Source organism: Protomyctophum bolini (assembly GCF_963924005.1).
Source record: "Protomyctophum bolini genome assembly, chromosome: 12".
In the NCBI taxonomy this organism is placed as follows: domain Eukaryota; kingdom Metazoa; phylum Chordata; class Actinopteri; order Myctophiformes; family Myctophidae; genus Protomyctophum; species Protomyctophum bolini.
In genome coordinates, this window is record NC_137873.1 from 35,781,691 (window position 1) to 35,808,522 (window position 26,832).

General features: G+C 44.5%; 1 protein-coding gene across 1 annotated transcript in view; it reads left to right on the forward strand.

Moving 5' to 3' along the window:
- Positions 1 to 4,688: 4,688 nt before the first annotated feature.
- Positions 4,689 to 26,832, forward strand: part of LOC308326246 (adhesion G protein-coupled receptor L2-like) — a gene marked incomplete at its 3' end in the record, with an annotated part of 32,609 nt that continues 10,465 nt past the window's right edge. Inside the window, exons 1-9 of the mRNA XM_080779054.1 lie at positions 4,689 to 4,844; positions 6,527 to 6,700; positions 10,342 to 10,551; positions 11,872 to 12,092; positions 13,879 to 13,945; positions 19,078 to 19,169; positions 21,236 to 21,404; positions 23,578 to 23,706; positions 25,344 to 25,440. Coding sequence (XP_080635180.1) covers positions 6,680 to 6,700; positions 10,342 to 10,551; positions 11,872 to 12,092; positions 13,879 to 13,945; positions 19,078 to 19,169; positions 21,236 to 21,404; positions 23,578 to 23,706; positions 25,344 to 25,440 — 1,006 coding nt within the window. The 5' untranslated portion in view covers positions 4,689 to 4,844; positions 6,527 to 6,679. The remainder of the gene's footprint in view (positions 4,845 to 6,526; positions 6,701 to 10,341; positions 10,552 to 11,871; positions 12,093 to 13,878; positions 13,946 to 19,077; positions 19,170 to 21,235; positions 21,405 to 23,577; positions 23,707 to 25,343; positions 25,441 to 26,832) is intronic.

Consider the following 26,832-nt stretch of genomic DNA (forward strand, 5'->3'; position numbering starts at 1 on the left):
TCGCCATGACTACAGTCATATTATTCTCTCTTCTCTTTTTCTTTTGGATGATTAGGATTTGTTGTTTTAAAAAGGGCCACTTCACTTCCCTTTTGCAACAAGATATTTTTATTTAAAAAATAAATGGGTATTCAGATAGCCAGCAATGGATAAAAACCATAGAGTTATTATACAATAGAGAAGACACCCAGAGGAAATCCTGAAGCGCAATGGACATAGTGGCCGAAGAAGGTATTGCAGTTTGGTAAGGTTTGGTCCTCAAACACATGAACACGCACTAGGCTCCGTCCACTCCGCCGGTCGTCGCGCGTTCATGTGTTTGAGGACAATCCATCCAGAATGCACACTGTTCCTAAACCGGAAGGAGGAGTGGATTCGCCTCATGCGCTTCTTGTGTCACAGAGACTAATTGTTTTTTTTTGGAGCGTTTTACCCATTGTTGGCTATCTGAATACAAAAAAAATTAAATTAAAAGATAAACATATTATTACTTATAGCTACTTTAATGATGTTTGGGAGACAAGAAACACTTTCCTGGGGTTTGTATAATGTGGGTAATTTGTGTTTATAGATATTTTAGTATTTCAAAGTGTCTGTGATTATGCACACCTGTGGAGGACAGGTGCGTTGCATAACTGGAACTGGAGAAGTAGTGACGGGAGATTAATCTGCAAACACAGTTGTTTTTAGATCAAATCGGCATTGGTTCGATTAATCAATCAGACCGATTAATTAATCGGTCCGATTAATCGGTCTGTCTTTACAGATAAACAAGCCCAAAGTAACAGCTTGAACAGATCTACAAGCTCAACAATATTAAATATAAAGGTATTTAAGTTCAATCTGACTTGCCTAAGCCTGCAGTGCAGACACCCCGTTACATGTACTTTTCAAGAATGGACAAAATTATTATATTTTTTTCAATACAGAATGAGATCACATCGACATCGGTAATATCGGTTATCGGACATAACGGCAATTACTTTTTATCGGATATCGGCCAAAATGTCTCATCGGCGCACCCCTATGGAGAAGTAAAGAAATGGCATCCCGGCACACTGTCTTCACGTACAGCATTTTATTGAGCATCGTCGTTCACACACACCTGTCTCTGATGTCATGGACACACTGGTCTCACTGCTGGGTTACTACAATGACCACAATGCTTTGCTGCACTCCCCCCAGCCATGTGGAGAGGGAGAGGGCTGTCCTACAGTCTGGGCACACTGCTGGGTTACTACAATGACCATAATGCTTTGCTGCACTCCCCCCAGCCATGTGGAGAGGAGAGGGCTGTCCTACAGTCTGGGCACACTGCTGGGTTACTACAATGACCACAATGCTTTGCTGCACTCCCCCCAGCCATGTGGAGAGGGAGAGGGCTGTCCTACAGTCTGGTCTCACTGCTGGGTTACTACAATGACCATAATGCTTTGCTGCACTCCCCCCAGCCATGTGGAGAGGGCTGTCCTACAGTCTGGGCACACTGCTGGGTTACTACAATGACCATAATGCTTTGCTGCACTCCCCCCAACCATGTGGAGAGGGAGAGGGCTGTCCTACAGTCTGGGCACACTGCTGGGTTACTACAATGACCATAATGCTTTGCTGCACTCCCCCCAGCCATGTGGAGAGGGAGAGGGCTGTCCTGCTGTCTGGGCACACTGCTGGGTTACTACAATGACCATAATGCTTTGCTGCACTCCCCCCAACCATGTGGAGAGGGAGAGGGCTGTCCTACTGTCTGGGCACACTGCTGGGTTACTACAATGACCATAATGCTTTGCTGCACTCCCCCCAGCCATGTGGAGAGGGAGAGGGCTGTCCTGCTGTCTGGGCACACTGCTGGGTTACTACAATGACCATAATACTTTGCTGCACTCCCCCCAGCCATGTGGAGAGGGAGAGGGCTGTCCTACAGTCTGGGCACACTGCTGGGTTACTACAATGACCATAATGCTTTGCTGCACTCCCCCCAGCCATGTGGAGAGAGGGAGAGGGCTGTCCTACTGTCTGGGCACACTGCTGGGTTACTACAATGACCATAATGCTTTGCTGCACTCCCCCCAGCCATGTGGAGAGGGAGAGGGCTGTCCTACAGTCTGGGCACACCTGCGTGATTTCTTTCTACCTCCGAGATGCAAGGCTACTCCGTGGTGGGAAATAATAATAAGTACCAGAGAATGGCAACACGCCACAGTCATTTGTGTAACTTTAATTGTTGTAGAAGAGGCAAACTAATATTGTTTGTCTTGATTGGATAATTGATTGAACACGTAGGCCTATGTACTGTGATTTGATTTGGCTGTGTTCTAAATTAAAGTGTTGGTGTTGATTAATCGTGTATTCATCCAAACTAACACTAAACTAATGCTATTATACTAATAAAGATCAAGGGAAAAGATACTTTCTTTTAAAAAAACAGTACAATATGTTTCAAGTTCACACACGTGTATACAAATAAACAGGCCAACGGCATAAACAACATTAGTTTACCTCTTCTACAAAAATAAAAGTTGCTGTCGCGCGTGTCCAATCAGAGGCAGGCGGGGGCGTACTGACCGTGTCTATGCTCGGACGTAGAAAGGAATCACGCGGCACACCTGAGCTTCCATGCGCGGCCAAAAGAAGCTGTCTGCCGGCCTCTCTTCCCTCTCTCCGGGTTTTTAGACTGCTGGTGGATGGAAATGAAGCTCCGCCCACGCGGCAGAATGCCACACTAAACAAAACACACTAAAACACGTATTACCCACATAAAAACCACAGGAAACTGTTTCTTGTTTCCCAAACATCATTAAGTGCCAATTTTTTTTTTGTATTTTTCCAGTTTTTCATGCGTCTATGAGGTGACATTACTTCATTAGACACCCTGCAGTCGTTTTTATGTGCAATAGTGTAATAACTTTGTATTTAGGGTTTCTTCCTGGAGGCTGAACCCTTGACAGTCAAACGGGCCAATGAAATAAACAGTAATATCGTGACATCACACTAACGGCTCCTCCCTAAGCCCTCCCCCTTATCATACTACAACTACAGCTGTGTGGGTGCGGCTTCAGTTCAGGTGGATCACCACCCACCACCAGGCAAACCAGGCATACTTAATGAACTGGTGGGCGTGTCCACATAAAAGCATGATTGAACAAATACTGTACACTTTTGGAAAAAGTTCGTCTTATAATAACACCTGCCTGATGATCATGTTTTAGGGTGGAGCAAAATCGTGGCACTCCATCTTTAATATTAAAAGCACTTCAAAGTGAAATGACCAACAAACAAAAAAAAATCCAATGAAACATGAAACAAAAACCTTAATACATTACATACACATGCTAAAACTAAACAAAGAAGGCGTTGCTCAAAAAGCAACGGGAAAAGACAAGAGACTGAAACAAAAACGAAACGCAAACAAACGAGGTGACGAACATGAAGTGGCCACTCCACTGTACACAGAGCCTCCTACACAGCAACGCTGTGTTTATTTAACCACCTGAACCCTGGCATCCATTATTCCGGGGCACGTACGTCATAATTATAGGCCAACTTTCTGTGAAAATAGCAGATCTACAAGTTTTAAGCTTAGGTTTAGGTTTAGGTTTATTTATTGAGCATATAGTACAAATAAATGACAATAACATATAAAAGAAACAAAAATATAATGCAAGGAAAGGAAGAAGCCTTATAGCTTATATGGAATCCTTTCCTGAAGGAAGATTATTGGTTTAAAAGATTAAAAGTTCATAAAGAACAGTACATAAATCTAAGTTGTCAAAGGGGGCAGCTGTGCAGTAAAGAAAATAAAAACACAGACTGCACAGAAAACATAAATAAACAATACAACAACAAACACACAAAAGCTTGTAGAGAGCTATACTATTTTCAGCAAAGATATTTGGTGTAGTCAAGAGCAGTGGTCTTCAAACACTTTTTCATATCAAGGTCCAATTATGTTTTCCGCCGTTTGATGACATCTACAGCCTCTCGGACTCATAAGACTTGACCCAAATAAACAATTCTTCTACATTCTTTCTAATTTTGTGTTTATAGACTTCTTGTAAATGAAGTGCCGGGTAATGCAGACGTTCTAGCAATAATTTAACTCTTGGGGAGCGTAAAATGAAACCAAATGGCACCCCGTCATTTCATTTTACGCTCTCAAGACTTAAAGGTCCAACAGGGTCCATTTGGTTACCAACTCTCCATCATTTAGTTGGGAGGTGGGGCGCGGCGCCACCTGGAACCTCCCCAAGGACCACTGGTGGTCCCCGGACCACTGGTTGAGAACCACTGGGGGAAAAAAAGGAGGAGCCAAGTACGGACTCGAGAGGGGGTCAACAAAGAATATAGGGTTTTAGGTGTAAAAATGTACCAAATTGTCACACATAATAGAGTTAGAGTTAAATAAACACAGCCACTCAACCTCGTTCTTCCTGTCCTTCCAAATGGCCAACTTGGCAACCCCCCCCCCCCCCCCCCCACCCACATACCATAAACAAAGTTTACTTTGACCGCTGTACACTGTTAATGTCTCCCCCGAGGGCCCTGCTACTACACTCTGTCTGTATATAATATGTTCTGACTGGCTTCTTTTGCTTCCTTGCTTTGCTTTTACAGGAGTGGCGAAGCTGGTGTTTGTGCTCTACAAGCACCTGGGCCAGTTCCTCAGCACAGAGAACGCCACGCTGCGGGGGATGGGGATGGGGGGCGGGGGGCGGCGGCGGCGAGCCGGGCAGACCGCGCAACTCCTCCTGACCGTCAACTCCCACATCCTGTCGGCCTCCATCACCAAAGAGTCCAGCCGCGTGTTCGTGGCGGACCCCGTGATCTTCACCTTGGAGCACCTGGACGTGAGTTCTCCCTTTTTAAAACCCATTCTGACCTGAGATCAGATTCATACGAGGTTTCCTACTAGTGGACACACACTGGTCTGATTATAACCCATTCTGACCTGAGATCAGATTCTAAAAAAAAAATGTCAGTCGTTCTGTGATTTTTCAAAAATAGCAGACCTACAAGCTCGTAGCACGCCACTCGGTGGCGTTAATTGGAATTAATGGGTTAATTGGAAGGAGCTGGAAGGAGCTGGTTCTGCTCCCAGAGGCAGACCGACCCGTATAGTCTAGTTCTGCACTGTTTTATAGCGATTTCCTCGACTAAAACTAAGACGAAGAATGTTCGTCGACTACCGTTTTTCACTGACGTAAACTAAATGAAACTAAGTAAAAACTAAGCTATTATGACTAGGACTAAAGGGCTCCATTTAAACTAAGTAAAAACTAAGCTATTATGACTAGGACTAAAGGGCTCCATTTAAACTAAGTAAAAACTAAGCTATTATGACTAGGACTAAAGGGCTCCATTTTCGACACCCCGCTAATCTTCTTTTTTTTTTTTACTATTTTGCAAAACATTTTTGAATAGTTAAAATGGCCAGTCTACAAGCTCACAGCGTGTCAATGTAGATTGGGCTAGTTGAACTATTCAAAAATGTTTTGCTGCAAATAGTAAAAAAAAAAGGCAAAGAAGTTTAGGGGTTTAGTTTAGGTAGTAATGGTAGTAGAGTGTATACAGTTACAACCAACTCTCCATAATATTGCTGCAGGGGAGCACCCGTCACCCCCCCCCCCCCCCTCCCAAGGACCCCTGGGTGAAAAGCCACTGCTTGCCACAAAGCTGGAGAAATGCCCGTTTTTTCCAATAATATAGGAATTACTGCATTAACCCCACTATTGTTGAGGCTAACGGCAGCTACTGTACAGTCCAGAGAGACCAGATTATCCATGTCATGTCACTGTGTGATGGAGCAGTAGTTAGTATTAAGCCACTCTGGACGGGAACCCCTTTTTGGTGTTTTAAAGCATTATGTTATACTTTAGCCATTGAAAAATAGCAGATCTACAAGCTCGTAGCGCGGCATTCGGTGCCGCGCTACGAGCTTGTAGGTCTGCTATTTTAGAAAAAACGTGAAAATGTGTCGCAATCTTTGAATATATATTCTTTTTTTAACGTTTTTAAATCAAATCTTTGCTTCTGGGGGGGGGGGGGGGTCGTCCCTGGAATAACATATTTTCAGATTACATATATTTTTTGAGAAGGACTGACATAGAAACATGGGGGGGGGGGGGGGGGGGTTTCCCTGAAAACTTCAGGAGGCATTTGTAGAATTGGTCCTGGGGGTCTAAATGGGTTAAATGAAAGACACGGACCAGTGGACTGAACAAATTAAATCCACGTCATCGTCTCTTCCTGGCTGCGCCGTGCGCGTGGAAATCCCCATGGCAACCTCCTCCTCCTCCCTCCTCCTCCTCCTCCTCCCCCCTACCCAGCTTTCGCATGAGTGATATTTCAGAAATCTGTGCTGTGTTTTTTTTTTGTGTTTTTTTACACCAGATGGACAATTGTGGTGCGCATCGCAGAGTTCCTTTTTTTTTTACTATGACTAAAAAAAACCTAAATCTAAATTTGCATTCAAAATCTAACACCGGTGTTCTGTGTTTCTTTTTTTGGGGGGGGCTTGTGTTTTTTGCAGAAGGAACACTACCACAATCCCAACTGCTCCTTCTGGAACTACTCTGAGCGAAGCATGATGGGCTACTGGTCCACGCAGGGCCTGCAAGCTCCTGGACACCAACAAGAGCCACACCACCTGCTCCTGTAGTCACCTGACCACTTCGCCATCCTCATGGCCTACCGGGGAAGCGTGGTGAGACTCCTACACCCACACACACGTCCTCAAACTATCTTCTCCCTTCTGATGTTAGCCCATTTTGAGATCTGAGATTAGATTAGATTAGATGTCTTCTACAATCTACATCCTGACAGTTTTCCATTCTGACCTGAGATCAGATTCTACGAGCTTTGTAGGTCTGCTATTTTATGAAGAATCGTGAAAAGTGACATGAAAGTGTTTGAGAACGACTGACACAGACAAACATGGCTTTTTTCAAGAAAACAGTCGGGATTTAGAAGGCATTTGTAGAATCTGTACAGCATTTAACCCATTTCGACCTAAGAATCTCGATTCTACAAAATGTCTTCTAAAACATGACAGTCTTTTCTGAAAAACCTATGTTTCTATGTCAGCAGTGCTCAAACTATTTCATGTCAAGGACCCCCAATGTCATTATGTAATTGGCTGCCGACCCGCCATCTGAAAATATGTTGTTCCAGGGGACCCCCCCCAGAAGCAAAGATTTGAGTTAAAAAATGTTCACTCTGTAACAACATATTTCAAAGACTGGAGGCAAACATTTTCACGATTTTTCAAAAAAAATAGCAGACCTACAAGTTCATATAGCGCGGCACTCTGTGCCACCGCCCCCAATGAGCTTGTGTAGATCTGCTATTTTTCTATAGCTGCTAAAGTATAACATAATGCTTTTAAAACAACCCCCCCCCCCCCCCCCCCCCCCAAAATTTTTTGTTAAAACACGGGCGAGAAGTTGAGTGGCATTCCAGACTATAGTCGAGAAATGTGATTATTATTGGTGCCGGAACGACGTGCAGTTTGTTGGCCGGCTGTGAAGAGGCAGCGAGGTGGTGTATGTATATGTATGTACAATATGTATGTAATGTATGTATGTATGTATGTATATGTATGTATGAGAGGCGGGACGGGAGGACGGCCGGCACTGTCACTTTTGTTTGCCCCGAGTGCGAGGCAGAGATTGAGGGCTACGATACTATACTATACCATTATAGGAAATGAATTACATTTTTACCTGTGGTCCGTGACTAACCCATTTAGACCCCAGGACCATTTGTACCAAATGTCTTCTAAATCACGACAGTTTTCTGAAAAACCTCATGTTTCGTTCTCAAACATTTTCCCAGAATTATTATGTAATTGGCTGGCAGATGCCCATCTGAAATATGTCTCAGATGGGCATCTTTTTGGGCATCTTTTTGGGGGATCTTTGCCCCCCCCAGAAGCAAAGCTTTGAGTTAAATTGTTCGCTCTGAAAGAACACGCATTCAAAGATTTGCGCCACATTTTCGCGATCTTTTTCAAAAATAGCAGATCTACAAGCTCGTAGCGCGGCGCCGAGTGCGGAGCTTGTAGATCTGCTATTTTTTCAACAGCTAAAGTAAAACGTAATCCTCAAAAAAACCCACCAAAAAAGGGGGTTTCCCGCCCAGAATGGGCTAATGGGCCTTCCATACAGACATATGTCTCTGGAAATCACGGGGGAAACAGCATATCCTTAGCTCTAATTTGCATGTCCACTCGACTTGGAAGTGGGTGCAGGGGATCCCATTTTGCGAGCGAAATGCAATTACCATCCAATTACATGATAAATATCATGTGCAAGCGAGCATCTTAGCCCATAGCCAGTAATAAATGTCTAGCATCAGTTTGTGGTTCATGTAATTATATGTTCCACACCACTCCTGAACTCTGGCCCTGTCATCTATCTTAACCTCAACCTTATAACCACTGGGTTTGAAACCAGACCCCCTCGGGGGGGGGCTAAAGCTTTCTACCCTTCCTCACACCATCCCAACAACACCTAAACCGAAAAGTACAAACTTCCCCACCCTCAATAAAAATGACAAATAAAGCGGGAAGGAATTTTTTCTCGCGTCCAGACCCGCCATATCCTTTTCTATATTCTATATTATGGTCAGTTTCTTCATGCACGTGTGTGTAGAGACACGTGTGTGTAGAGACACGTGTGTTACGTTTTTTTACACACATGCTGCCCTCGGTGGCAGTGTTGTTTTCGTCGACTAAAACTAAGACGAAAAATGTTCGTCGACTACCTTTTTTCACTGACTAAAACTAAATAAAAACGAATCTATGATGACTAAAACTAAGAATAAATATACTGACAATTTCGTCAACAAATAAAAACTAGACTAAAATGTTAGGAAGGGACTAGTGGACAAGAGATCCAGTTTTACGCTGAGTTGCATGCTGAAAATAGCAGATATACAATCTCAGTGAGATTGTATATCTGCTATTTTCAGCAGATTGTATATCTGCTATTTTCAGCATGCAACCAAAGTGTAAAATATGTCATTACAACGACATCATGTCAAAACACATTTTAGTCGACTAAATCAACTGTAGATTTTGTCGACTAAAATCGTATGACATTTAGTCGACTGAAACTAGACTAAACACTAGAACATTCCAGGTGACTAAAATGTGACTAAAACGAAGTGAAAACTTCGTTTTAGTAAGAGAAATTTGCTGCCAAAAACAACACTGGTGAGAAGAACCCCCCCCCCCCCCACATGGCGGGTGTCACCGTACGCACGTGGCCAAACTGCTATTTGTGACGGTTTGCTAATGCCTTTACATGGCCACAATGTTGGGCCACATAATGTGATCTATGCATGTTCGCTGGGAGTGGTGGATGTTGTCAGTCATGATTAGGTTAACACGTTCTGAACGGGAACCCCCTGTTGGGTCGTCGTGAGCATTATGTTGTACTTTAGCTTATTGAGAAAATAGCAGATCTACAAGCTCGTAAGCACTTAAGAGCTTGTAGGTCTGCTGTTTTAAAAAAAAAATGTGGAAAATGTGGCGCAAATCTTTGAGTATATATTCTTTCAGAGCGAACGTTTTTAACTCAAATCCCTGGAACAAGATATTTTCAGATGGGGGTCGGCGGCCAATTACATACCATTGTTGGGGTCCTTGACATGAAATAGTTTGAGAACCACTGACACAGACATTATGAGGTTTTTTTTTAAATGTCAGGATTTTTGAAGGCATTTATAGAATCGTTCCTCAGGTCTAAATGGGTTAAGGAACCCCGAGCAGTTCAAAAGCAGAAAGCTGAGAAAATCTCATTTTCTTAATATCATTACAGGCTAGCCGCTTTACGCTGGCATTTATGCGGGCTTAAAGCGCTTAGCCTCCGTGGGTTTTGTGTCATCATTGGCGGCTGGCTGGTCACGCTAAAGTCTCTCTGGAAGTGTTTCATATTTAATTCCAAACGAGAGGCGTGCTGAGCTGAAGTCAGAAAGGAAGACGGAAACATTGTCCCTCTGGTCAAAACCACGGAGAGTATCCCTTAGATTAGGGCTTACGAGCCATTCTTTCTGAGCCGTAAACAAGGAAGTGAACGGAAATGTTTTGTTTTATATCAATAAAAAAAGCCCTTAAGACGTGTATAGACGTCCGAGGCCAAAATTGTGTTCATTAACGGATTAAATTACGTTAAAGAAAGACGGATTTTTTTACGTTCTGGTGGAGAGAATAAAACGGAATTCCACGTTCTCCTGGCATTAATTCTGTTAAACCGGGCCATGCAAATGATGCAATTGTCTCTCTCTCTCTCTCTCTCTCTCTCTGTCTGTGTGTGTGTGTGTGTGTGTGTGCGTGTCCTCCAGGCCGAGGGCAGTGTCCATGAGCTCCTGCTGACCGTCATCACCAGGATGGGCATCGCCGTGTCCCTGGTGTGCCTGGCCATCAGCCTCTTCACCTTCTGCTTCTTCAAGGGCCTCCAGAGTGACCGCAACACCATCCACAAGAACCTCTGCCTCAACCTCTTCATCGGGGAGCTGGTGTTCCTGGTGGGCATCAACATGACCGAGCCCAAGGTATGCTACCTACCGTTCCTCCTCCACCCCATGAAACATGACCGAGCCCAAGGTATGCTACCTACCGTTCCTCCTCCACCCCATGAAACATGACCGAGCCCAAGGTATGCTACCTACCGTTCCTCCTCCACCCCATGAAACATGACCGAGCCCAAGGTATGCTACCTACCGTTCCTCCTCCACCCCATGAAACATGACCGAGCCCAAGGTATGCTACCTACCGTTCCTCCTCCACCCCATGAAACATGACCGAGCCCAAGGTATGCTACCTACCGTTCCTCCTCCACCCCATGAAACATGACCGAGCCCAAGGTATGCTACCTACCGTTCCTCCACCACCCCATGAAACATGACCGAGCCCAAGGTATGCTACCTACCGTTCCTCCACCCCCCATGAAAAATCGAAGAACGACTGACACAGAAACATAGCTTTTTCTAGAAAACTGTCAGGATTTCGAAGGCATTTGTATAGAATGGATCTCGGGGTCTAAACGATGTTAAAACTGTTTAGTAGCCACAAACGTCAAGACGTCTAATTGCCTATACACATTGAGTACGCCAACGTGCATCAAAATAAAGGCCCCTATAGTGCCAGAGTAGTCTGATCGCTTTTACTCTGAAAGCCATGAACCGGAAATACCTTCTTAAAAAAATTGACTTGACAAAGTGAGCTCATAATCCCCGATCATCTTAATATATTTATATAAACTCCAAAAAGCGTTCATATTTTGCGGGAGAGACGGATGAGGAGCAGAAATGCAGCGCCAGCATATCGATCCATTCATCACCACGGAGAGCGCCCTGGATGAGGAGATACGAGTCATTCTTTCCGCCGCGCTAACATGGGAGTCAATGACAAGCTAATATTTGCACAGAGCGTTAGCATACGGCAAGCGAAAAGCGAAATGCCAAAAAAAAAAATAGGAATAATTCTGAATATTATTATCTCGCCCCGCGTCGTTTGGACGTCGCTAGGACGTCCACAGACGTCTAAGGTACCACTCGTTTCTGATCCTTATGACGTTTCCAGACGTATTTTGTAGAGAATGTGTTAAGTAATGGATGCCACAGGCGTCAAGACGTCTTCCCTTGGGAATTCTTTTATTTTTCTTTTATTTTTTCTGATACATATTTTGAAAATTCCTCTAATCTGGTGTACAGGTGATGACATTGCACATTACATGCATAATAGAATTACAAATTCTTTCTTTCTTTATAATGGGAGAATTGGCACTCAAAGCCTAAACTGGTGACCACCAGGTGGCGCTGAACGAGTTGTTAACGTGTCCAACATGTCCTCCTCCTCCCCTCCCTGACCAGCTGGTGTGTTCCATCATCGCCGGGGCGCTCCACTTCTGCTTCCTGGCGGCGTTCGCCTGGATGTGCCTGGAGGGCGTGCAGCTCTACCTCATGCTGGTGGAGGTGTTCGAGAGCGAGTTCTCCCGGAGGAAGTACTACTACGTCTCGGGCTACCTGTTCCCCGCCGCGGTGGTGGGCATCTCGGCCGCCATCGACTACCGCAGCTACGGCACGCAGCGGGCGTAAGTTGGTGTTTGTCGTCGCTTGTCACTAGGCATGCAACGATATATCGTGTTATCGCGATATATCGATATTATATCCCGACGATATGTATCCATTAAAAAAAAGATTTTTTTTTTCTTTTTTTTTCTTTTTTTTTAGGGGGGGCTAGTGTGTGATAAGAAATGTCAGCTGTAATCATATTCCATCATATTCACATGATTTTGGAGAGAAATGAGACAGTAGAGGCCTGGAGAGGGGAGCTGTATATGTGTCTGTGTCTGTGCCCAGGTGATTGTCGTTATTGATGCTCATTAATACATCAAGGAAGGCAATTATCTTTGCAATGTAGTTGAATAAAAATTGTGAAAAAAGCTTTGGGGGGGAAGATAAATCATAAAAACAAATTGGTCATTGTGTTGAAAATATCGTGAAAAATCGTATCGTGAGTTGAGTGTATCGTTACATGCCTACTTGTCATTTGATGCCATTGTGTGTTGTGGGTTTTTTTAGTTTAGTTTTTTTAGTCAGTCACATTTTTGTCACCTGGAATGTCTTAGTGTTAGTCTAGTTTCAGTCGACTAAATATCATACGTAGACACATTTCAGTCGACTGAATCAACTGTAGATTTAGTCGACTGTGTTTCGCCGGGCCTTGATGCCGTCGTAATGACTGTTTTTTTTTTTCACTTGCTGAAAATATCAGATCTACAGCGACGCGTTGTGAGCTTGTAAATCGGCTATTTTCAGCATGCGACCAAGTGTAAAATGACTTACACTGGATCTCTTGTCCACTAGTCCCTTCCTAACGTGTAAGTCTAGTTTTGATTTGTTTGACGAAATTGTCAGTATATTTAGTCTCGGTTTTTAGTCATCATAGCACGGTTTGTATTCAGTTTCCATTTAGTTTTCGTCAGCCGACGAAATCAACGCTGCCGTATTCTGGGAGGATTTTGATAAACATCATGTCTCCCCTTGTTCCATATCAAAGACGACGGGGCCCCCCCAGCACGTACTGTATGTACAGCACGTGCTAATGAGACTGATATCACAGACGGAGAGAGAGAGAGAGAGCAGCCTCCCCTCTCTGCCTCCTGGCAAAATTCACACCCTGTCACCGCGAAAAAGAAAAGCCTGGGGACAATAATGAATTCTCTGGCTATAGTTGCGTCGGCCATTGTGGGTTTTTTTATTATTCAAAGTGTAAAAATAATTGCCCTCTGCTTGTCAGTTAAAACTTTACTTCTACCAACTTGGCCGTCATCCAAGCGGCAAGTTTCCGTGAATTTCCTTTTTTAGCGATTTAAGTAAAGTTGTCTTTTTCGTTGTATTACTATAGTTCTGACACAACACAGTTTTAGTTTTTTCTCCAACCGTCCCAAAAAAATACATTGTTTATTGTTGGGGGGGGGGGGAGTCTTTTGGTATACAAGAGAGAGAGAGAGAGAGAGAGAGAGCTGTGTTGGTTTGTAAGACATTTGCAGACCGTGAAGTCATGGCTTTTTGCTCAACCACTAGCGTTTTTTGGTCTCTGACTTCCCATGGCGTGGGGCCAGTGTAACAAGTCAAGGTCAGGGTTTTCTTTTCCCCTGTGTGGTCAGGATGGAATCAGCTATTCTGTTGCCTTGTGCAGAAGAGCCTGTATCATCTATCTAGCACTAGCTAGAGGTCTCTGGTCGATGAGATACTACTTTGTTTTGGCAAAGGGAGAGAGAGGACTTAATAAGCTGGACGGAAGAAAAGGAAAAAAAAAGGGTCCAGTTTCCTGTAAAATGATATCGCATTTTCTCTTGTGTATCTCGACTGCAGATGCTGGCTGAGGGTTGATAACCATTTCATCTGGAGCTTCATCGGACCCGTGACCTTCATCATTATGGTAAGCTGAAATCATTTTACCGCTCACGCATATAGGTGGTGGTGGTGGGGAGGGGGGGGGGGGGGTGGTTAGTGATAATTATTTCGTTACATTTTAACCCATTTAGACCCGGGAACGTTTCTACAAAATGGCTTCTAAATTCTGACGGTTTTCTGGAAAAAAAAACCCCATGTTTTTCTATGTCGGTCATTTTCAAACATTTTCATGTCCAAGGACCCCCAAGATTAGCCTATATGTAATTGGCCGCCGACCCCCATCTGAAAATATGTTGTTCCAGGCACCTCCCCCCCCCCCCCCCCCCCAGAAGCAAAGATCTGAGTTAAAAACGTTGGCTCAGGCGTAACCGTCTGGGCACCCGACTGGTAATCCAGTCGCAGTGTGCCGCGGGTTCGACTCCCGAGCCCGACACGGCCTTTAATGCATGTCTTCCCCCCCATCTCTCTCCCGTTTCCTGTCAGCCTACTGTCTGTCCCTTCAAAAAACCAATAAAAAGGCGTAAAAGCAGCAAAAATATCTATATATATAAAAGAATATAAAAAAAAACGTTGGCTCTGAAAGAATATATATTCAAAGATTTTGCGCCACATTAAGTGGGGAGGCGGCCTTTTTTCCGACAGCATTCTAGCCGACGGGGCAACGGTCCGATCCGCAGCTGGGGGGACATTTGCTGCGATGCGAAAAAGCGATGGTCCGACATGCGCTGCTCCCGTGCTTGCGGTTAGGGTTAGGTTAGGATTGAGGTTTCGGATCAATATGCTGTCGGAAAAAAGACCTGCAACCATTAAGTGCCGCAGCGCTACAAACTTGTAGATCTGCAATAGCATAAAGTATAACATAATGCTTATAAAAACACCAAAAAGGTGGTTTCCCCGCTCTAAATGGCTTCCTGCGGTGTCATATGACAAGTCCGTTCTTATACGGAGTAGAGAATACGTTTATAGATTTCCATCCCTCCTCCTCCGCGGGCGGGCGGGCGGGCGGGCGGGCGGCCACTTAGCTCTCTAGCTTTGTCCGATCAATTTGCATGAAAAGCAAAGTGGTCCCATTATAGCTGACAAGAGCACATCGCGCTGTCCATTCAGCTATGAAAACCCTGTGAAATGGGGGGTAGTAGTAGTACTGTAGTAGTAGGAGGAGGAGGAGGAGGAGGAGGAGGAGGAGGAGGCAACAACTTCTCTCTTCTGGCTGGTTTGTCAAGGCAAGCGAGCACACAGTCATCCTCCTCACCTGCACAGTCAGGAGGAGAGAGACTATATAGACTGACTCAGGCATGAAGGGCATTCGCTCAGTGTGGGTGAAAACGGCGAGGGAGAGAGACGGATGAACATGAGAGTAATGAGGGGACTCTTAACCCATTCTGACCTGAGATCAGATTCTAAAAATGTCTTCTACATCCTGACAGTGTTTCATTCTGACCTGAGATCAGATTCTAAAAAAAATGTCTTCTACATCCTGACAGTTTTTCATTCTGACCTGAGATCAGATTCTAAAAATGTCTTCTATGTCAGTCGCTCTTCGATTTTTCAAAAATAGCAGACCTACAAGCTCGTAGCGCGCCACTCGGTGGCGCGCTATGAGCTTGTAGATCTGCTATTTTTAAATAGCTAAAGCACGACATGATGCTAACACCAAAATGGGTTAATTTAACTCCTAGCAAATGGAAGCAAATTTGGTTCTCTAGTCTCTCTACACTCCACACGCACGCACGCGGGCACACACACACACACACACACACACACACACACACACACACACACACTACACACACACATAATACAGTACTCGCATACATACTGTAGTACACACATCCATGGTTCCTGCACACACAGTCATGCACATGATACAGTACTATATGGGGAGAAACAAATTATAATCTGACACATATGGTAACATGCACATAAAACAGTACGCGCGTTCTCTATAAAAATGCATGCATGAAAACACTTGGGGAAGTGCTTATTTTTTTTCTTTTTTTGGTGGGGGGGGGGGGGGGGGGGGAGTTGAGAGACCTGCACTAGTAGAAAAATCCTCAGTGTCGCAAATACGACATACCTTACAGATCCATTTGGGGTCGAGTTGTTGTTTTATATACTCTTCATCGTGGAGTCAAAGAAGCAACAGTGTGAGGATTTGATGCGTGGATATAAGGGTGATGATGATGATGATGATGAGGGGCCCTTGGGCACTGAGCGAGAGAGAGAGAGAGAGAGAGAGGGGGGGGGGGAGACTCCATGTGCAGTTTGGCCTCGGCTCTCTGCAGAGGGCCTGTCTGTCTGCCTGTCTGTCTGTCTGTCTGCCTGCCTGTCTGCCTGTCTGTCTGCCTCCCTGTCTGTCTGCCTGCCTGTCTCATCAGATCTGTGTCATCACTCGCAGGGTGTGTTAACCCCTTTTGGTGTTAGCACTACAGTATGTCTTGCTTTAGCTATTGAAAAATAGCAGATCTACAAGCTCATAGCGCGCCACCGAGTGGTGCGCTACGAGCTTGTAGGTCTGCTATTTTTTGAAAAATCGAAGAGCGACTGACATAGAAGACATTTTTTTAAAATCTGATCTCAGGTCAGAATGGAAAAACTGTCAGGATGTAGAAGACATTTTTTTAGAATATGATCTCAGGTCAGAATGGAAAAACTGTCAGGATGTAGAAGACATTTTTTTAGAATCTGATCTCAGGTCAGAATGGGTTAAATGCATCTCCAGCCAGTGCCTGGACTCATGCGGACGTAAAGGGCCATTCCTCTGGAGCTCATCTGGTCCATCAGAACCCTAATCCTCCTTCAGCTTTCCCCCTCCTCTTGTCTCTTGCTTCTTTATTATTTACTATTCGTTATCTTTATTTATTTAAAAGATTTCTGTGCTTGTATTGTCCCACAATGTATTACATAAGAGATTAGGGATCTGTCTTACTGTAGTTTGATTCAGTCCCCCAATAATGGTTTTCTAAAATGTGGGAACACAATTTTTTTTATCTAGAGTTCTAGACCCTCGGTATGCTTTTGGCTTTCTTTGCCCAGCAAATCCACTTTTTTTTTTGGTCATGTATTTTCTTTTGTGTAAATTGGTCAGGGTTTCAAAGTAAATATGCCTGGGAGCAGATTGTAGCTCGAAGGCCGTATAATAACGTGAAAATCTGGACTTTTTCTTCTTTTTTTTGAGGGGGGGGTGGGGGGGGGAAGTTGGATATTTATTGAAATGCTTTATGGAGTTTTAATATGCTACAGCGAGCCAAATCCCCCTCCCTTTCCCTCGGTGGCGATGGGGGCCCTCGGGCGCTTTGCGGAGGAGAGAGACCTCTGGACGGACCACTTGAATAATGCTTATGTTTTTCCTGGCCTTAGACAATTGTTTCTAAAAAAAAAAAGAAAAAAAAAAGAGAAATACAGCACTCTATCCCATTTTGGGCGGGGACCCCTTTTGGTGTTAGCATTATGCTATGCTTTAGCTATTGAAAAATAGCAGATCTACAAGCTCGTAGCGCGCCACCGAGTGGCGTGCTACGAGCTTGTATAGGTCTGCTATTCTTTGAAAAATCGACGACTGAAATGGAAACACAGCTTTTTCTGAGAACTGTCAGGATGTATAGAAGACATATTTTTTTTTAGAATCTGATCTCGGGTCAAAAATGGGTTAAACTACTCCGTCTCTGTGTTTCTCTGGAACCCTTGTGCCTCTCGTGGTGGTGGATTCATGAAGATGATCTGTTTGGGCTGTGTTCCATTTTACATTCCCGTGCTCTGATGATGAGGAAACACTGATCTCTACTCTGTACTGTACTCTGGCCCAAGACCCAGGACGTTGTTGTGTATCATTCATGTCGGTGAGGAGAGAGAGGAAAGAGACCTACTGTACATGTACAGTACAAGGCACTCTTAACCCGTTTGACCTACAAGCTCGTAGCGCGCCACCGAGTGGCGCGCTACGAGCTTGTAGGTCTGCTATTTTTGAAAAATCGAAGAACGGCTGACATAGAAGGAAACATAGCTTTTTCAGAAAACTGTCAGGATGTATAGAAGACATAAATCTTTAGAATCTGATCTGGGATCAAAATGAATCAATTTAGTTTTCGTCAGTGGGAGAAAAAAAAAATGGTAGTCGACGGAAACATTCTTCGTCGTAGCTTCAGTCGACGAAATCAACACTGGTTTATCATCCTAAAGACCTAAAGAGCTGCGTGAAAAGTAGACCAAAGCATGGACTGGACCCCCCCCTGTTGCTTCTTGTTTGGTTTGCAGCGTGTCTCATTAAAGTTTCATTTCCCCCTCTCGGTATAAAGGTATGCCCGGTGTGTTGACGCTCGCTATCGAGCCAAAACCTCCAGTATAGATTAATCCATTCTGACCGGGAACCCATTTTGGTGTTTATCATCATGTTATGCTTTAGCTATTGAAAAATAGCAGATCTACAAGCTCATAGCGCGCCACCGAGTGGCGCGCTACGAGCTTGTAGGTCTGCTATTTTTGAAAAATCGAAGAACGACTGACATTTTTTAGAATCTGATCTCAGGTCAGAACGGGCTAATCAGACCAGCGTGTGTCCAGTGGAAACCTCGTATGAATCTGATCTCAGGTCAGAATGGGTTAATCCATTTAGACCTGGGGGACGATTCTACCAAAATGTCTTGTACAGTTTTCAGGAAAAAAAAGTTATTTTAGTTATAGTCAGTTATTGGTTCTCAAACATTTTCAAGTCAAGGAGAACCCCCCCAAAAATTATATGTAATTGGCCGCCGACCCCCATCTCAAAATATGTTAGTTCCAGGAACCCCCCCCCCCCCCCAGAAGCAAAGATTTGAGTTAAAAAACGTTCGCTCTGAAAGAATATATATTCAAAGATTTGCACCACGTTTTCACGATTTTTCAAAAACAGCAGACCTACAAGCTCATAGCGCGCCACCGAGTGAGCTTGTAGATCTGATATTTTTCCAACAGCTAAATTATAACGCAATGTATAAAACACCAAAAGGGGGGTTCTCGCCCAGAATGGGTTAAGCAATATTCCACCGCGACCGCAACCAAGTATAAGTGGATGTGAAACGCTGCATGCTGCGAGGTATCGGTGTTAAGCATCGTGGAACTGAACGCCGCTCTAAGTGCGGTCCTGTTATAACCCCCGATATGGCCTCTTTGTTTTGACAGCTCAATGTCATCTTCCTGGTGGTGACCATGTACAAGATGGTGAAGCACTCCACCTCCATGAAACCGGACTCGTCGCGGCTCGGGAGTATCAGGTGAGGAGGTTGTCACTACTCGGAGGAGATCGGGTGTTCGTTCTGGGGCGTGGTTGTTGTTGGTCCAAAATAGGGGGGAGGGGGGGGGGGGGGGGGGGGGGCGGGTGAATTATGGAGAAGAAGAAGAAAAATAATATGCACCATTACTGCTTTTCTTTTTCTTTTTTGGCTTGATTCTGCAATTTTCTACAGCGGACGTTTGGAGCTCTTTCAATTTTTGTCTTCTTATATACAGTGTTAGCTGTTCTCTATGACGACGAGACCAATATTTATTTTCTTCCTTTCAGATTTCATTTCTGTCATTTCTACACCAGTGATTTTCTCCAGTTTTAGAAAACAGAATGGGGGGGAACTTTTTTTAATTATTTCCATTACAACAGCTTTAAGGTATATTAATGACAAGTGTTGAAAATGAGTGGAATGCCCCTTTAACTATCCATTTAGCTGGGGGGACCCCATATAACTCCCTCAAGGACCCCTATAGGGGTCCCCGGAACCCCACTTTGGGAACCGCTGGTTTACAGCATCCCTTGACCGTTTAACCATTAACCGTAATAATACAATATGGCTTGTAGATTGTAGTTGTACAGGTGGAGAAACTGCAAAGGTGCGCCACATCTCTCAAGGCAAGCCACATAGTTGCCATACTGCCATGACCTGCTTTTTAAAACGGTTGTGTCTGTGAGAGCAAACGGATAAATGCTGTATGTGGGGGTGTTGCAAGATGCGAGCTAGTCGCTGCAATCCCTTTCATCCTCCCACTTTACAAAAATAAAAGATTCATGATTGTTTATTTGACCTCCTGGGCGTCAATTACATTAACGAGTGTTGTCGGGTTGTCTCGCAGACGGGAGCTTTTTTTTCCCCACACACAAACAATACAAAGTAGGCGAACGTCATTAACTGTCTTTCATTTGGAGACGTCTTCATATCGCCCACTCACTCACTTACTTACTTGTCCGATGCACTTAACTATGTAACTTAACTAAGACCTTTGAGAAAAACAATAACATTGGGAGTTTGGGGCCAACAACTACGAAACAAAATAACAATGCAGCACAACATCTTGCTTGCACAGACATAATAACAAAAGACTGAGAGCTGAATTCACAATAACACACAAAAAGCCAAGTCTTATCAGCCACATCTCTCCCCTGCTAGACAGTTTTTTTTGTTCCCCCGGAGTGTCAATGGATCCCCCTCTCAAAGGCATTGCAACAATGGCGTCTGCAGTTTGCTTCTGTCTCTCTCTCTCTCTCTCTCCCTCTCTCTCTCTCTGGGGATAGCTCACTCTCTCCTGTGTATCGATAGCAACCAGCCGCCGTTCGTCATTGGAACTCGCCGGTAGTTATCTGGTTTCCTCGAGGCCCTTTTCCTGGAAGCGGCCAATGAAAAGCTGCTGCATTGGCAGTCTGTGTCTCCCTCCCCTCCTCAAACCCCAAGGAAGACCTGCAAGGAAATATTGTTTGACTTGGTGTCAAATACTGTACGCCATGTCCACTCCAAAAAAGCTCCGGGGTCAGCATTTTATATGTGCCTGTTTATACAACATGTCCCGAGTCCCGAGGCAAAGTAGCAAAATGAGGATACGGGGGGGGCTCCTTTTCCCAAGCAAGCTTGCCTCCCAGGAGGAGCAGAGAAACTTCAATCCCCAACCCCAAATCCACCGGCATGGACATTATTGTCATTGCTGAACCTTATCTCGTTGTGTTGCTAAATCAGTGTTTTTTTTTGTTTTGTCCTGTCGTTTGCTATAGGTCCTGGGTGCTGGGGGCCTTCGCTCTGCTCTGCTCTGCCTCTTGGGCCTGACGTGGTCCTTTTTGGGCTGTTGTTCTTATTGTTTTGTCCTGTCGTTTGCTATAGGTCCTGGGTGCTGGGGGCCTTCGCTCTGCTCTGCCTCTTGGGCCTGACGTGGGCCTTTTTGGGGCTGTTGTTCTTATTGTTTTGTCCTGTCGTTTGCTATAGGTCCTGGGTGCTGGGGGCCTTCGCTCTGCTCTGCCTCTTGGGCCTGACGTGGTCCCTTTTGGGCTGTTGTTCTTATTGTTTTGTCCTGTCGTTTGCTATAGGTCCTGGGTGCTGGGGGCCTTCGCTCTGCTCTGCCTCTTGGGCCTGACGTGGTCCTTTGGGCTCTTCTTCCTCAACGAGTCCTCCATCGTCATGGCGTACCTCTTCACCATCTTCAACACTCTGCAGGGCATGTTCATCTTCATCTTCCACTGTCTGCTCCAGAAGAAGGTATAAAAGGTTAACAGTTTTGACGGCCCCGCTAATTGTATTAATCCAGGGTTCCACCACCGCGCGTAATACGACATACCATATACGCCTTTTTGTTTTATGTGTTTTAATTCGCCGTATTTTAATAGCTTTAGTAACTCTGTCATTTCTCGACCGGTCCGGACGCGGGGCGGGGCGGCTCGCCGGAACCGGGGCCGGCACCCTGGGTGCGTTCCTGTGGGTCTGGAAGTTCCGGGACCCCCCCCGGCCCACACGTAGTTGCACCAGTTACTACACACGGGTGTGATTTTTCTTTTTTTCCTTTTTTTTTCTGAGCTCAATTGCACCTCAAAAAGTTGAACTTTTAACATTCAGTCGATTTTTCTGTTGTCTGGGGTTTTCTGGCTCAAAAAAGTGTTCTGATTTGCCCGTGGACTGTGAGGTAAGAAGAGGCCACAAATCCCATATTATGACATAAGGATTGAGGGGGTTTTTGCCTGTTTTCATTGCAGCTCAAAAGGCTTCAGAACACACAGAGAAAACCCCAGACCACCGAAGAATCCACCGGTTCCAAAAGTTGAACCAGTGTTCAAAAGTTCAGGTTGTGTGTGCGTGTAATTGAGGTCCTAAAAGCTAAAAGAAAAACGAAAAATGTAAGATAAATGAAACTGAATTTCATGAAATCTTTTAAATTCTATATACGGTAATTCATTGACCGGCGTCCCCCAGGGCTCCATCCTTTGTTCCCCTCTACACCAAATGTTTGTGTGGCGAAAATAGCTGATCTACAAGCTCTACAAGCATTGTGAGCTTGTAGATCTGCTGTTTTTGCCAAATGGTCGACCTATTTTATGGCGAGCCCAGAATGGCGACGCTAGAGTTGCTGTCGTTTTAAAGGGTGTAGTTGCTTTCTGAGGAGAATATCAATATCGATATTAAGAGGATGTTATTATCTATTCACATCGTTGACCATAAGAGCGTTCATAAAATCCCATTAAGGGCTTTATTTGTGTTGACATGTTCTCCATACAAAGTCCAAGGAGATGTAATGTAATGCACACTGTATTCATGAGCCAAAGTAAGTAATTGAAACGGAACAAGTCAGCGCACATTTATAACCTCAGATGCATTATGTAGTAGTATATTATATATATATATATATATATCTTCTTCTGGGTATTTAACACAGGTTCAAAATTATGCACATGATACATTATGCATATATGCTGGCATAATTGGATTGTTTTTTGTGATATGAATGAATAAAAACTTTCATTTGTCATTTGCAAGTGGATTTTCATATTTGAACTGAATCCAATTACATTTCTCAAAACCACGACATATATGCAGTACTGTCTGGGAAATGGCCCAGCAGTAATGTCAACGTATAGACTGTGATGTGTGACTCACAGTCAGTGGGCTGAATAAATCCAGACCACCGGTACAGTCCTTTAACCCATTTCGGGCCTGACATGTCTCTTTAAAATGTATTTTTTTTTAAATGAAAACATCAGTGGTTCTCAATATGTCATGTCAAGGACCCCCAACAATTATATCTAATTGGCCACCGACTCCCATCTGAAAATATGTTGTTCCAGGAAGCAAAGATTTGAGTAAAAAAAACGTTTGCTGTGGAAGAATATATATTCAAAGATTTGTGCCACGTTTTCACGGGACTGCGACGCTCTCTAGCTATCCATTTTAGATTTCTATTTGGCTGTTGCTAATATGCCAAAACACTTTCCTATTTTGACATGACTAATCGTGACTTTTCACATCTTCCCCCAAACGTCTCATCTTCCCACATCGCTATCACGATAGAAGCGACGCACACGTTATCGGTATTTGCACTGTGGGTGGATGGCGTTTTAACCCATTTTGGGACGGGAAACCCTTTTGGTGTTAGCATTATGCTATGCTTTAGCTATTGAAAAATAGCAGACCTACAAGCTCGTAGCGCGCCACCGAGTGGCGCGCTACGAGCTTGTAGGTCTGTTATTTTTGAAAAAATCGTAAAAAAAAATGTGGCACAATTCTTTGAATACATATTCTTTCAAAGTGAATGTTTTTAACTGAGGTCTAAAATGGGTTAATTAAGGTTTATTTGGACGCCACACGATGTCCCTCCTTTGGGGGCAGGACTTTTTTCTGCCCTGTGTTTCACTGACTCTGATCCCATCCCATCCACCGGCAGGTCCGTAAGGAGTACAGCAAGTGTTTCCGTCAGTCCCAGTGCTGCGGGGGCCTGCCCTCCGAAGGCCCCCACAGTGTAGCCAAGACCGCCACCTCCCGCTCCACGGCCCGCTACTCCTCTGCTACGCAGGTACTGTACGGTGTGTTGTTTTATAATGTCCTTTATATTGTATGTATGCCGTTATAATGTTTAGAAAAGGCTTTATCTTTGAAGGATTTTTAAGGACCCTTATACATTGAAATGCCTTCTTGATTAGAAGAGGCCGCACTGTGACATTATTTTGACCTAATGAAGGCAGGTGTGTGAGTTTGGATGATTGCACTGGATAGTAATCAGCTGTGTGGGCTTGCAAACGTCATTTGTGATAGAAGCAGCACAGAGAGAGTGCACCCGCCCACTCCTTCTCTGTGCAACAATTCGCCACCTCTCCTCCCAAATGTATGAATGAATGAACCGTTGTGAAGCGCTTTGATATAAACATGCAATTCATTATTAGACCCAAAAAAAAGCCCAATTATGACTGATATATTGGCTAAACCAATATATGGGTTGGAGTATATATATACACACAACATGCAGCACATTGGGAATCAGCCTGGTGGTGACTCTAATGTTCTCCCTATACTGAGGGAAAGGAATCAGTCTGGTGGTGACTCTAATGTTCTCCCTATACTGAGGGAAAGGAATCAGCCTGGTGGTGACTCTAATGTTCTCCTATACTGAGGGAAAGGAATCAGTCTGGTGGTGACTCTAATGTTCTCCCTATACTGAGGGAAAGGAATCAGCCTGGTGGTGACTCTAATGTTCTCCTATACTGAGGGAAAGGAATCAGTCTGGTGGTGACTCTAATGTTCTCCCTATACTGAGGGAAAGGAATCAGCCTGGTGGTGACTCTAATGTTCTCCCTATACTGAGGGAAAGGAATCAGCCTGGTGGCGACTCTAATGTTCTCCCTATACTGAGGGAAAGGAACCAGCCTGGTGGCGACTCTAATGTTCTCCCTATACTGAGGGAAAGGAATCAGCCTGGTGGCGACTCTAATGTTCTCCCTATACTGAGGGAAAGGAATCAGCCTGGTGGTGACTCTAATGTTCTCCCTATACTGAGGGAAAGGAATCAGCCTGGTGGTGACTCTAATGTTCTCCCTATACTGAGGGAAAGGAATCAGCCTGGTGGTGACTCTAATGTTCTCCCTATACTGAGGGAAAGGAATCAGCCTGGTGGTGACTCTAATGTTCTCCCTATACTGAGGGAAAGGAATCAGCCTGGTGGTGACTCTAATGTTCTCCCTATACTGAGGGAAAGGAGAGACACCCCGGGGCGCCCAGCTCTCAGATTGCATGTTCATAAAGGTGCATTGAGTTCTTCTCCTATAGTCGGGGGTCAATACCATACCATAGTGTGTGTGTGTAGGGTTTGTTCCAGAATGTATATACCTCGATCTATTGATCATCGAGCGGTTAGTTAAATCACAGCTGCTATAGCACTGGTTTGCATCAAGAGAGCACGCCGCGCAGAGACGAGAGATAGAGAGAGCACGCCGCGCAGAGACGAGAGATAGAGAGAGCACGCCGCGCAGAGACGAGAGATAGAGAGAGAGGGAGAGGGAGGGCTGGAAAACAGTCGCTGTGGTGGCGACTGATTTTTTTTTTGAGTGGCTGATCAATGAGGGGTTTTTAATCTATCTTTGCCGTCCCGTCTCTCTCACACACACACACGCACACACACACACACACACACACACACACACACACACACACACACAGAGCCGCATCAGGAGGATGTGGAACGACACGGTCCGGAAGCAGTCCGAGTCCTCCTTCATCTCGGGAGACATCAACAGCACGTCCACGCTCAACCAGGGTAAGCAGACCTGGCAACCACCCTCTCTCTCTCTCTCTCTCTCTCTCTCTCTTCTTCCACTATAGACCAGACAGCAGCATGCCCTGTTCTCTTTTTTTATATATATTATTTTTATAAATAAATATATATATTTATTTATAGGATTTTCTATTTTTGTAGACAAACAACCCCACATATACCCCACCCTCCCCGGTTCCATCACAAAAGAAGACGACAACAACAAAAAAAACAACAATAAAATAAAATAAACAGGTAGTAAAGGATATAATAAATAATAAATGAATAAAATAAATACAATAAAATGTGCCTTTTTACTAGATTAAGGGGCTACACAGTGAACAAAATTACATGTATAGGAAAACACTTAGGACACATCATCAAAAGACAGTGTTCTCTCTTTTGAGAAGAACTCCATCATGGCCCCGGAATTCCAAATGAACACTTCAAAGGAACCAGGGTTTTTTTTTCTCCGACTGATGATGACGGCGTGATGATGTTTTGCGGCACTGCGGCAACGGCTTGGTGTTGTTCAGATTAGCGTAAAATAAACCCTTTTGTACGTGATCGTGGCCCGTTGACATTTAGCAGCAGGTGTGTGTAGTGTGTCGTCATCAACCGGCAATATGCGCATCTCATTTCGTCATTAACCCATTTTGGTCGGGAACCCCTTTTTGGTGTTTTTAAACGTTATGTTAGAATTTAGCTATGGGAAATATGAGCTTGTAGGTCTGCTATTTTTGAAAAATCGTTAAAATGTGCCTCAAATCTTTCCGATTTTTCTTTCGACGTAAATGGCTTAAGGGTGCAAGAGAGAAAGACGTGTGATGTTTACTGTGCCGCTGCTGCCGATTGTTGAGATTGTGCTCAACTCTCCGTGACCCTGAGGAGGAAGAAGAGATCCCTGGCTGTGTTAGAAGACTGACTCTGAGTCATCCTCAACGCCGGGGCTTGATTGTCAGCCTAAAGGCAGTGGGGTGGGGTGGGGTGGGCTGGGGGTGGGCTGGGGATCAGGGGAACGCTAGAGAGATGGATGGAGGTCATTGCATGTTTGGAGACGGATCTGAGAGTCCTCACAATGTCTTGTTCCTTAACCCATTCTGACCTGAGATCAGATTCTAAAAAAATGTCTTCTACATCCTGACAGTTTTCTGAAAAAGCTTACAAGCTACAAGCTCGTAGCGCGCCACTCGAGCTTGTAGGTCTGCTATTTTTGAAAAATCGAAGAACGACTGACATATAGGAAAACTGTCATTTTCAAACAGACTTTTTTTTTTATCTGATCTCAGGTCAGAAGGGGTTAAAACGGTGTAATCGCTTGTCGTAGTGTTGGAAAATATTCCAAAGTGCCGACCACAACAACAGACCGGGCGCGTGCTGCTATATATAGGTGGC